The sequence below is a fragment of the Myxine glutinosa genome, chromosome 10 (genome assembly GCF_964187855.1).
Source record: "Myxine glutinosa chromosome 10, kmMyxGlut1.1, whole genome shotgun sequence".
Taxonomy (NCBI): domain Eukaryota; kingdom Metazoa; phylum Chordata; class Myxini; order Myxiniformes; family Myxinidae; genus Myxine; species Myxine glutinosa.
Window position 1 is genome coordinate 122,055,805 of NC_136270.1, and position 12,810 is coordinate 122,068,614.

The following is a 12,810-nucleotide window of genomic DNA, read 5'->3' on the forward strand; positions in this document are numbered from 1 at the left end:
TGAGTGGTGAGAAAAATAAGTTTATTTTTTGGAATGCATGCTACTAGTCGGTAAAGTATAGATCACAGCTCCACAAGCAGAATATGCAACATGGTTGTACCGTTGTGAGAATTCACCTGAACCCATAATCACCTTGCTTGTGAAATCTCTTCCTTTTTCAGTTGTCAAACGTGCCGCCACTCACGTGACTCCAACGCAACAACCAACAGGTTTGCATCATCATTTGGGGGCAAAACAAAGCACACTGTGGATCTGCCATCAAGCAATGTATGTAACACGTGACATGTACGAACAGCATTTGATTCACCGAGCTAAAAGATGGATTACACTTGCTGTGTTTCGTACTTGGGGGATTTCATAAATTACCGCAGTTTGAAGAAGCAGCATTTTTGACGCTTTTATGCTGTCATGGTGATAAGGTATTACGGCACATCCTGCTATTGAATGGTGTAGTTAGTGTTTGAATAACCTTGCAAGTTTCGGGAACACTTCCATGTTTCAGTGATTCGATGTCACCAATTATTGAATCGAACCTGTCGGTCTGTCAGGGTTTACAGGCCGTTTCATTCAGCATATTTACACAAAAAGAAAATCCGTTTTCAAAAAAGTCTGAGGCCGTACCATGGATTTCTACATTTACAAACTAGAACGACACTCAGTGGAGAGCAATACCTCTGCCAGGCTGAACAGGTTACGTTTTGTATCCACCGATAGGGCAGATCTGGATTTTGATCTGAACCAAAATCGAATCAGGTTGTTCTAGTCGCCTAACCAACTCATCCACCAACTTTTGTCATAAATTGTTTCAAACTTTTTGAGATATCATGCTATATATAGTTTTTGGCCACGTCTATCAATGGTGAAGAATCACTTAGGAAATTTTAAAAACCTCTGATATCCGGATCTTCATCAAAATCAAGTCGATTCGTCCTCGTCACACACCCAACCTGTTCACCAAGTTTCGTTCGAATCCGTCCGCAACTTTTTGAGATATCCTGTTCGCAAACAGACAGACAAACAGACGACCTTCGGTGGCGGAGGTAACTATAATTTAGACTTTCTTGAGCCTTTATCCACCGTTAATAGATCTTTAAATGCATTTGTTCCTAAATAAGTTCATCAGCAATCTTTTGAGTGGTACACGCATGAAAAAATTAAAAAATGACCACTCTCCATCTTTTGAGTGGTACACGCATGAAAAAATTCAAAATGACCACTCAATCTTTTGAGTGGTACACGCATGAAAAAATTCAAAAATGACCACTCTCCATCTTTTGAGTGGTACACGCATGAAAAAATTCAAAAATGACCACTCTCCATCTTTTGAGTGGTACACGCATGAAAAAATTCAAAATGACCACTCTCAATCTTTTGAGTGGTGCACGCATGAAAAAATTCAAAATGACCACTCAATCTTTTGAGTAGTGCATGCATGAAAAAATTCAAAAATGACCACTCAATCTTTTGAGTGGTGCACGCATGAAAAAATTCAAAAATGACCACTCTCAATCTTTTGAGTGGTGCACGCATGAAAAAATTCAAAATGACCACTGTCAATCTTTTGAGTGGGTGCACGCATGAAAAAATTCAAAATGACCACTCTCAATCTTTTGAGTGGTGCACGCATGAAAAAATTAAAAAATGACCACTCAATCTTTTGAGTGGTGCACGCATGAAAAAATTCAAAATGACCACTCTCAATCTTTTGAGTGGTGCACGCATGGAAAAATTCAAAAATGACCACTCAATCTTTTGAGTGGTGCACGCATGGAAAAATTCAAAAATGACCACTCTCAATCTTTTGAGTGGTGCACACATGAAAAAATTCAAAAATGACCACTCTCAATCTTTTGAGTGGTGCACGCATGAAAAAATTCAAAATGACCACTCTCAATCTTTTGAGTGGTGCACGCATGAAAAAAATTCAAAATGACCACTCTCAATCTTTTGAGTGGTGCACGCATGAAAAAATTCAAAATGACCACTCTCAATCTTTTGAGCGATGCACGCATGAAAAAATTCAAAAATGACCACTCTCAATCTTTTGAGTGGTGCACGCATGAAAAAATTCAAAATGACCACTCTCAATCTTTTGAGTGGTGCACGCATGAAAAAATTCAAAATGACCACTCTCAATCTTTTGAGTGGTGCATGCATGAAAAAATTCAAAAATGACCACTCTCAATTTTTTGAGTGGTGCACGCATGAAAAAATTCAAAATGACCACTGTCAATCTTTTGAGTGGGTGCACGCATGAAAAAATTCAAAATGACCACTCTCAATCTTTTGAGTGGTGCACGCATGAAAAAATTCAAAAATGACCACTCAATCTTTTGAGTGGTGCACGCATGAAAAAATTCAAAATGCCCACTCTCAATCTTTTGAGTGGTGCACGCATGGAAAAATTCAAAAATGATCACTCAATCTTTTGAGTGGTGCACGCATGGAAAAATTCAAAAATGACCACTCTCAATCTTTTGAGTGGTGCACACATGAAAAAATTCAAAAATGACCACTCTCAATCTTTTGAGTGGTGCACGCATGAAAAAATTCAAAATGACCACTCTCAATCTTTTGAGTGGTGCACGCATGAAAAAAATTCAAAATGACCACTCTCAATCTTTTGAGTGGTGCACGCATGAAAAAATTCAAAATGACCACTCAATCTTTTGAGTGGTGCATGCATGAAAAAATTCAAAAATGACCACTCAATCTTTTGAGTGGTGCACGCATGAAAAAATTCAAAAATGACCACTCTCAATCTTTTGAGTGGTGCACGCATGAAAAAATTCAAAACGATCACTCTCAATCTTTTGAGTGGTGCACGCATGAAAAAATTCAAAATGACCACACAATCTTTTGAGTGGTGCACGCATGAAAAAATTCAAAACGACCACTCTCAATCTTTTGAGCGAAGCACGCATGAAAAAATTCAAAAATGACCACTCTCAATCTTTTGAGTGGTGCACGCATGAAAAAATTCAAAATGACCACTCTCAATCTTTTGAGTGGTGCACGCATGAAAAAATTCAAAAATGACCACTCTCAATCTTTTGAGCAAAGTATTTCATTTGGATTATGTTAATCGCCGCCACCCTGAACAAATTACGAATTAATGCCACCTGAAGTCGAACGTCAGCAGGCATGGCCAGCCAGTTCGTGAAAGACTTGCACTGAAAACGTTCCCGGTCCAACTCCATTAAATAATTAGTAATTTAATTTATTATATCCAACTCATTACACATTCCCTACGTCCAGAAAGAAAATTTTTACATTTTTCTTTTCATTTATATAAATGAGTGGTTTGTAGGATTGTTTATGTTTTGGAAGTTTGTTTCGGTCCTTCAGATGTGTAAATATTCACTACTGGACAAACCCTTGCAAATGCTGAAAACAACCAGAACCATAGTTTCCTGATGGGTCAAGCATTTCTAGGATTAAAACTTTTCGTTTTCGGCTCAATAAGTAAATGTTCCATAGACTTTTATTTCTTAGGCCTAAAATTGCTTCAGGTTCCATGTCACCGAAATTCCATCGGAACTCTTTGATAAATCTGTCATTGGAGCTGGTCGTGGATTTCTGGGATCGTGCCCAAATTAAGGATTACTTATAGGACACAGTCGACATTTTGTTGTTGTAAGTTCTACACAAAACTACGAGCTTGGTCACCGACCAGTACGACCTGGTCAAGACCATTGCAATACGTTTGTCTTCAAATTATGATGAAAGCCAATCACAATTTTCTTAATGTTCTTGCCTGTTCAGTAAACTATATTCTGATTAATTAGCACCTGATTTTCAGTGGTTTGACAAAGAGTTTATCTATCTCAGCAAAAACCTCCAATAAACAGCAACAAATTTGTAATTGAATGCTCATATATCCAGGTAAGGGTTAATGTAAGCTGTTTACACCAATAACCTGTTCGGAGCTGTCATAAACAACATTATGGAGGGAAAACAACTTCCTGAACAAGTTATCAGGATCAGAGAGCCGGGTTGGTTTGTGCGAGACTCCGATGAACCTTGCCATGAGGGTCCAGCTAATCTAACTATGAAGGCAAGAATACGACTCTACACCACCGATGCTTGTTTTGTCCAAACAAAACAGGGCTTCTTGAGCTCAAAAAAAGAGTTCCTCAGACCGACATCTTTCTTTCTCGGTCGAACGCCTAACCCAATGGACCCTATGGCCTGGCCAGCTAATCACCGATGCGGAATGCTAGCAGACGCTCAGAATGCATGTTGTTGAGAGAGCGCAGTTCTGGCAGCCGCAGGAGCAACTTTGTTAGTAGTGTGCCACCATCACCACGCCGTATTTCAATGGCATCACGCAGTGCCCTAATAAGAGAGTCTTGCAGCCGCTCCACTGCTGCTGCGTCCTTGATGCCGGACCGGTCTGCGAAAACAAGGGAGACATTATCCGTTTGCTCCAATGTGAAGGCTCTAGCGCTGTCAAATGGTTAGCAAAATCAAGTTAAGGAAGCAATGCATAAAACTCAAATATTTTACAACAAGGATGGATAAGTGTTATGGAGTTCACAAAGTTTAAGTAAGTTATTTAAGAATCCATCCATTTCGACTTCAATGTGATTTTATTGTAATCCCTTTGAGAGCCGAGAGATGGAGCCATTTGTTTTGACAAGAAAGGCAATGTGAGAAGCCATATACTGTGCATGTTTCATGCAAAGAAGGAGAAAATGGGGGGATGAAGATAAATGAAGTTGATAAAAGTTAAGGAATGGGGAGAGCGAATGGAGAATGGAAGAGGTGGATCAAAAATACATCCATTTTTTCCTCTTAAATATGAAGACCTTTGACCTCAAAAGACACATGGTGAATCTCTACTCAAAACAAAAGAATCCAAGGAAATGACCTCTGTCTACTCACTCTGAGCAATTATTTATAGATGACGAGCAGGGGTATCCGGCATTGCCTGCTGCTGTTCTAATCCTGTTGGCATTGTTTAAGAAATCAAGTTTTGTTTTGTTTTTCAATTTTAATGGCGTAGCCCATAGGGCAATGCCGCCTGGAACAGCGTTTGTTTGTCCGTCCGGTGTATGTCCCTTCCGCCGGCATTTTGCGGGCTTATTCCCTTTAAAATTCGTTTTCTCTACAACCGTTGGTCCAATTGACATGAAATTTTCACCATAGGTGCACCTCCTCCTGTAGGATTTTTAATGAAAATTATCATGTCATAGGTCACATGGTAGGGCGCCATCTTGGAAAACCGAAAATATTTGCATATTTATATCTCCGAAACTGCTCCATGGAAAAAAATTGAAAGGTGGCTCATTGTAAAGTACTCCCCATGGAGAATAACATATGGTAACGATGATGACACACGTGTATTCATTATGATGTCATAAATCAACAAGTAGAATGTTTGATTTGATCAGTATGAAATTTCTTGAGTGTGATCTAGGGATGAATTGGCTGAGAAAAAAAAAATGATGACGGCATCGGTCACGTGGTCTGCAGCCATATTTTTACAGCATAGCCCGTAGGGCAATGACGTCGGGAACAGCATTTGTTTGTCCTTCCAGTGTGTGTACACTACCGGTCAAACGTTTTAGAACACCTCAATTTTTCCGGTTTTTATTGAAATTTACGCAGTTTAATGTCTCAATGTACTCTGAAATTAAGCATAGAACAAATAAACAATTGGAGATAAAAAAGAAATCATAGAATCATTTTGTTTAACGAAATTTAATTTAAATTTTTGACTCAGCAAAGTAGCCACCTGTTGCAGATATAACAGCCGAACACACTCGTGTCATTCTTTCTACAATGGAAATCAAACATTGTTCGGGAAGTTCTTCCCATCACTGTTGCAGAAGTTCCCACAAATGCGTTGCACTTGTAGGTTGCTTTGCTTTCACCCTTCTGTCCAGTTCATCCCAAACCAGCTCGATGGGGTTTAAGTCTGGAGACTGTGCTGGCCATTCCATGATTTGAAGCCAACCATCTTGTTCTTTTCCTCTAAGGTAGTTTTGACATAGCCTGGAGGTGTGTTTAGGGTCGTTTTCTTGCTGTAGGGTGAACCCCTGACCAACTAGGCGTATACCAGAGGGTATTGCATGGCGCTGCAAAATGCTGTGGTAGCCCTTTTGGTTCAGGGTGCCAGTCACTCTGAGCAAGTCGCTGACTCTGGATCCAGCAAAAGAGCCCCAGACCATCTCGCTTTATCCTCCATGTTTGACAATTGGTGTCACACACTGAGGGAACCATCCTTTCGCCTCCTCGAGGGTGTACAAAAACCCTGTGTGATTAATCCAAAGATTTCAAATTTTGATTCATCGGTCCATAAAACCTTCTTCCAGTCTACAGTAGTCCACTGGCACTTTTTCTTATTTTGCCATCTTAGCAATGGGTTTCTTACTGCCACTCGACCTGTCAAACCTGCAGCTTGAAGTCTTCTCTTCACAGTTGAAACTGAGACTTGCTTACTTCAACCAGTGTTAAGCTGTGCTTGAAGCTGTTGTCCTGTGAGCCGCCTATCATGCAAGCTGTTGACTCTCAGAAACTTGTCTTCTGATTCTGTTGTGGCTTTGGGTCTGCCAGACCTCTTCCTGTCAGAGTTTCCTCCCGTTTCCAATATACGACTTCCAGCAGTGCAATATTGTCCAAATAATGCTTCAGAGGGTGAAATAACAGTCTGTTCCAATACTGCTTTTATACAGACAGGGGGTTTGTAATCAAGTATTCAGCAGAGGTTGGGACACCTGTAGGAATTGTTTGCATCAACTTTCAAGGCGTAATTTACTTACAATGCTGCAGAACAGCTGTAAGTTGTTAACCCATTACTTGTTCCCTGATGAAGGCCTTTTTTTTTTACAATATGACTGTGCAATTTACATTATTTTCCCGTTTTTGCTAACCTAAACTTTTTTTTTTAACCTCGAGCAGTTTACTGCTTACCTTTGTACCATTTCAGGTTATTCACTGGACATTAAACTGCGTAAATTTCAATAAAAACTGGAAAAATTGAGGTGTTCTAAAATTTTTGACCGGTAGTGTATGTCCCTCATCAACTTTCACCAATCAGAGCTGTGTATCCAGTCACCTGATGGGACACAACAGATCCTCCACTCAGCAGATCCAAGCCTGGCTACGCTGTTGTTAGACTATCGGTCTTGTTTTGTTTGGGCCTAAAACACTTCCCTACACCCACTAAGGAATGGGGTTGGTGATCATTTAATATTACCTTTCACATAGTTACAAAGGCTTAAGCACTAAGCAATTTTTAAAAATCCAACTTTTTCTTTCAGAACTTTCAAAATATTGTTTTCCCCTAAAACACTCCCCAACAGTCACTGATGAAACTCTGAACGTTTGATGAAGATCTGTTAAGCCTTTTCTGTGAGAAATGGGCACACAGACAGATAGACATACAGGGTATTTCAAAAAGATTGATACAAATTTGACTTCCTGCCATTCCTTTGTTTTTTGACCTATACCGTTTTCCTTTTCAGGATTTGGTGGTGTTATCGTGGTATTTGTTCCCTGGGATTTCTAGTTCCATAGTGGAACTATTCCATTGACAGTAGAGCAGAAGCCAAAAGTGGTGGCTCTATGGTATGAGACTAAATCAACAACCACAACAACATTTTCTGGGGGACAGAACCACATGAGGAGATCACTGAGAGGTACCTGAAAGGGCATAAGGTCACCTGGTTCTGCCCCCTTCAATGCCAGATGGGAATGCTGGGGCCTTACTGGTTTGAGAATGATAACAGCAGGACAGTGACGATCAACGGTATGTGCGACCGGGCCGTGCTCCAGAAGTTCCATAATGATCTAGCCCAAAAGGTCACCCCAAACCAGCTCAGTATGACCTGGTTTATGCAGGATGGTGCACCTCCGCATACAGCTGGTGACACCATCACTTTCCTGCAGCAGCTTTTCAGAAACCACCTCGTTGCCCTGGGTACCGCACTGTCTACGTCAACCGCCCTGCCACACTAGATGATCTGAAGCCGGAGGTGCCAGACTACCTCCAGGCAGTGCCACATGAGACCTACAGGAAAGTTGGACAGAACTTTGGAGTCAGTATCAATGCCTGTCTGAACCTCCGAGGGGCACACATCGAGAACGTCAATTACAAGGATTTTGCGTCAATGCCAATTTCAAACCTTGGCCTCTCACTAACTCAAGCAGTGACTTTACTGCAATAGCAATCAGTGATAGAAAATACCATGTCATAAGCCTTAAAGAAATGTTTGGTTTACGTTCCTGAGGTTTCTGTTTCATTGTAAATAAACGTTTAAATTTGTATCACTCTTTTTGAATCACCCTGCACAAACAACTCTCTTATAGATTAATGTGCAACTCTTTAAGATGTGTAAAAAAAGATTTGTGCACACTTTAATATAATGATGGAGAAGAAGAAATTTTGGCCTTATCACAACAACAGACTTCAGCCTCATGGTGCCTTTCCACAAGTACGAGTGATGTTCGGTTATTCTATTCATGCTCTTCAATGGCATAGCGAATGGTGTAACCCTTCGATTTCCTTTTACTGTTCATGTTGACGACATCTTGTGCTCGCTGATACCTGTTGATTAATGCACAAGGGTGTGGTTTGATGTGTTTTCAATGCAACATGACATGCATGGGTTTGAAATCATGACCTAGGGATATGTTTTGTTTTCGATTTTTGTCATTTATTACCTCCCACTGAATGTGGGCGGAGGTTATGTTTTCAACCCTGTCTGTTTGTCTGTGAGCACGACATCTCAAAAAGTTACAGACGAATTCGGACAAAACTTGGTGGACCTGTTGGGTGTGATAAGAACAAGCCGATTCGATTTTGGTGAAGATTTGCATCCGGATTCAGACACTAGAATTATTAAAGTGATTCTTCGCCATTGAGTGATAGGGCCAAGAACTATATCAAGCACGATATCTCAAAAAAATTGGTGGATGAGTTGGTTAGGTGACAAGAACAAGCCGATTCGATATTTGTTCAAGTCCGGAAGCAGATCTGGCCTATCAGTGGGCTACAAAATATTAACAGTTTAACCTAGCAGAGGTATGCGCTCTACCGAGTGCCATTCTAGTTACAACAGAGAAGCTTTAAAATCCAATTTCAGGATGAGCTTGAACAATGAAAATAGGAACAGTAACGCATATTTTTTGCCTAGCCAGATCATACGTAGCCTTAATGAGTATTTGTCGGAGCAAGATTTCGCACAACCTGACAATGTGGATCACATTTAACATGCAGTTTCAAGACAAAGTATTTCTAGTAAGAATCATGAACATTCGATATGGCAATGGTAAGAATGGCAGGAAAAGGACCTCACCAGCAGAAACCAACACGACACCAGAAAAGAGGTCCATCTCGTCAGGTGAAAGTTGGAGGGAGGCAAGCTTCTCAGTAAATTCAAACATGGCATGCAGAAGGTTACCCATGCCCAGATTCTGGAGTTCAGCCAATGAGTAAGAGCAGCCATTGTGGAAGCGTACGGTGCGGCTCTCGGGGTCAAACAGAGAAGAGAAGCGTACAGCCAGCACCTAGAGTTGGTTGAGACACAACAACGCATTAAAATGAAGATAACCTTTTCACACCACGGTTTCAGTGATTATTTTAAATATTAAATTACTGGTGCATTTCTCCTCCATGGAATACAGGGATGAATATAATAAGGACATGAAGGGGAGGGCAGTGATTGAGGATGGTGATGGGATGCTAGTGACAGAGAGGCGGGCAGTATGGAAGGTATGGGAAGGATATTTCAAGAAGCCGTTGAACCGGGGAGGAAGCAAGAATGAGCTGGAGCGTCTGTGTTATGTAGAAGGGAAAGTGGAGTTCGTGGAGATCATGGAGGAGGAGGTGTGGACAACAGTAAAGAGGATGAAGAAGGGAAGAGGGCCAGGCATTAACGAGGTGCATACAGAGATGCTAGGTGCTGCGGGAGAAGTCGGAGTCAGTTGGACGGGAGGCTATTGAATGTATGTATGAGAGAGGGTTTGATTGATTATGGAGGATTGGAAGACAAGACTAATTGTGATGACATGAAAGAGGAAGAGCGATGTTCAAGATCCAGGGAAGTACATAGATAGCTACTAAGTCATGTCATGAAGCTACGGGAGAGGATTCTAGAAGGAAGGATAAGGAAGAGTGCGGAGAGGGGGATCAGCGAAGAGCAGCAGGGGTTTAAAAGGGTAAGGGGATGACAGATGTGGGATTTTCATGCTGAGTCAACTGATGAAGAAGAAGTGCAAGGTGAAATGGCATTGGGTTATGTGTACCTGGAGAAGGCCTACAAAACAGTTCCGAGAGAAATGGTGATGGCGACACTGAGATGGATGGGTGTGCCAGAAGCAGAAGTTGTGTTGGTGGAAATAATGTACAAGGGAATGAAGGGAATAGTTTTGGTTGGTCCTGGGATGTCTGATGAGTTCAGTATGGACATCGGTTTGAGGCAGGGAAGTGTTTATCATGGCCTACTCATGTTTATCATGGTGATGGAGCTGGTAAGCAGGAAGGTAAAAATGAAAGGTAATCTGGGGAGGATGTTGTATGTCGATGAACTGGCTGTTGTGGTGGAGAGTGGATGGGAAGTACAGGGTGGGTGGAAGGAGGCATTCTGGAAGAATGGACTCTTGTGGGATCAGAAACATCATCATTATGACGTCTTGCTTTTCTCTCGACACTCAGTGGGGCAATCAAGAAGAAGTGTATTCCTCCCCATGGATACCAACCAATGTTGTTTTAACCATGCTCTAGATTTTAAATGCTGAGTGTCAAGCAAGGAAGCAGCATGGACAATTTTAAAGTTTTTGGTTTTCTCCCAGACAGCTCACCGACCGCACGGACGCAGAGAGGACACTCTAATAATTTTCCCCCACCTGGACTCTCAACCTCGCTTGGCGGGGTTCGATTTTTTAACCTGTAAATGTTGATTTCAGATCATACAGACCGATGGAAATACTCACATTCCATCAAAAATAAATACATACACAATTTATAGAAAGGGGACCAAATAAAATGAAGGCTAAATACATATTAGTTCCATGAATGTGTAAAATAAATACAATGAGTGGAACAGGTGTTTAAATCATGGCAAAAACAACCACCTTGGAGTGTAGCACTTAAGGTAAAGTGCGTGCGTGGGGTTGAAGGTAAGAAATATCTGGGATGGAGCTGTGCAGCTCAGTGACATAGGATTGAAGTTGAGAAAGCTCCGGGGTAGAATGACATTCTCAATGCAGCTCGGCTATATTTAGTCCCCCCTCCTCCCCCACTGTCCCCACCCTTGCCCCATGATGACGTTGACATTGGATGCTCCATCTGCCTCCACATGGAAGGGCTGCACCTCTTGGGCCGCAAGCTCCCCATCAATCAACAGTGGTGACGCATCCTGATGATTTGAAGTTTAATATTTACAAAATAGCATATTATGCACGCAAACTGTTACAGCAGTTTTTTGGGGGAATTTTAGGACTTATTTTCTTTTTTTGGACTTTTTTTTTTGGGGGGGAATTTGGCTCAAAAAGCGAAAATGTAATTTAATTTACGAATTCTGTGACATGTGGCCATGGTTCTAGATGTACCATAAGATATTTAACGTATACGATCTGACTAAATGAATACAGACGAGGCAGCGGGTTTACATTCCTATCCTAAGGATGGCTTGCTTCAAGATGCAGTTCCCCATGGTTGGAGGGTATCGAATTAGACTCCACATGGGAACAAATCCATGACCATAAAGCCTCCAGAAGAGCATACGACAGACTTTGCTATCCTGTCGTCACACAGCCTACAACATCCAGCTTTCCAGTAAGGCCTTGACTCATCCAACAACCAAATTATCTTGGCTCCATTTAGCTTCCAAAAGATGATGCTCAAGACCTGCTGAGAGCATTCAAAGAATCATCGTTGGTGAGTTATGGAATCCAAAAACATAATTTGAGTAATAAAATAAGTATATTTGGTTTGACAAAATGGTGAGGAGGTAGCACATTTCTCTTTCAGCTGTCTAGCCAGGCTTTGATTATCGACCTGACTATAAACTGTTGGGTTGGTGCTTCGCAGGAAGAGTGTTGCATCACAAAGTGTGCCGCCATCCCTCGGATGAACATTAAGCTGGGTGTCCCATTTGCTAGCATTAGTTGGTGAACAGTAAACACCCCACAGTGTCTTTAGCAAAGAGGAGGTGATTTATCGTCGGCACCCTGGACAAATTGCAAATTCCGATCACCTTCAGCTGAACGTCAGGCCTAGCCAGCAGGTTCGTGAAAGACTTGGACCAAAAACGTACCTCTGCCAACACGAAAAGTGTCAACAATTGTGACTATTAAGGAAGTATAATAGTAGTATCGGTTGTAAAATAAGTGTATTATACAGTCAACATTTAACATTTTGAATAGATAGGTTACGGACCTAATTGCCATACTTTGTTATTTTTTTCTGCCCAACTAGGCGACGTATTGCTGACTATGCCACATACACTACCAGTCAAAAGTTTTAGAACGCCTCAATTTTTCCAGTTTTTATTGAAATCTATGCAATTTAATGTCTCAATGTACTCTGAAATTAAGCATAGAACAAATAAACAATTGGAGATTTTTAAAAAATCATAGAATCACTTTTTTTTCTTTTTTTCTTTTTTCCTTTTTTTTTTTTTTTTGTATACAAGATCGAGGCTCGTGAAAGAGTTAACATTAATCACACAAAAAGTCAAACCGACACACAAAACACAAAAAAACAAGGGGAGCGGCAGCCAAGATGGGGGGAGAGGAGGGAAGGACACAAACACAACATTTGAGAGCAGGGACATCGGGAGGACTTGGGGGGAGGTGGGA

General features: G+C 41.2%; 1 protein-coding gene across 2 annotated transcripts in view; it reads right to left on the reverse strand.

Moving 5' to 3' along the window:
* The window catches only part of LOC137415956 (nuclear receptor subfamily 1 group D member 2-like), a 56,899-nt gene continuing 44,089 nt past the window's right edge, over positions 1-12,810 (reverse strand). For both annotated transcript variants that reach the window (XM_078786041.1, XM_078786040.1), the window contains 2 exons: positions 9,306-9,516; positions 1-4,396 (listed from right to left, as the gene is read on the reverse strand). In XM_078786041.1, coding sequence (XP_078642167.1) covers positions 4,200-4,396; positions 9,306-9,516 — 408 coding nt within the window. In that variant the 3' untranslated portion in view covers positions 1-4,199. The remainder of the gene's footprint in view (positions 4,397-9,305; positions 9,517-12,810) is intronic.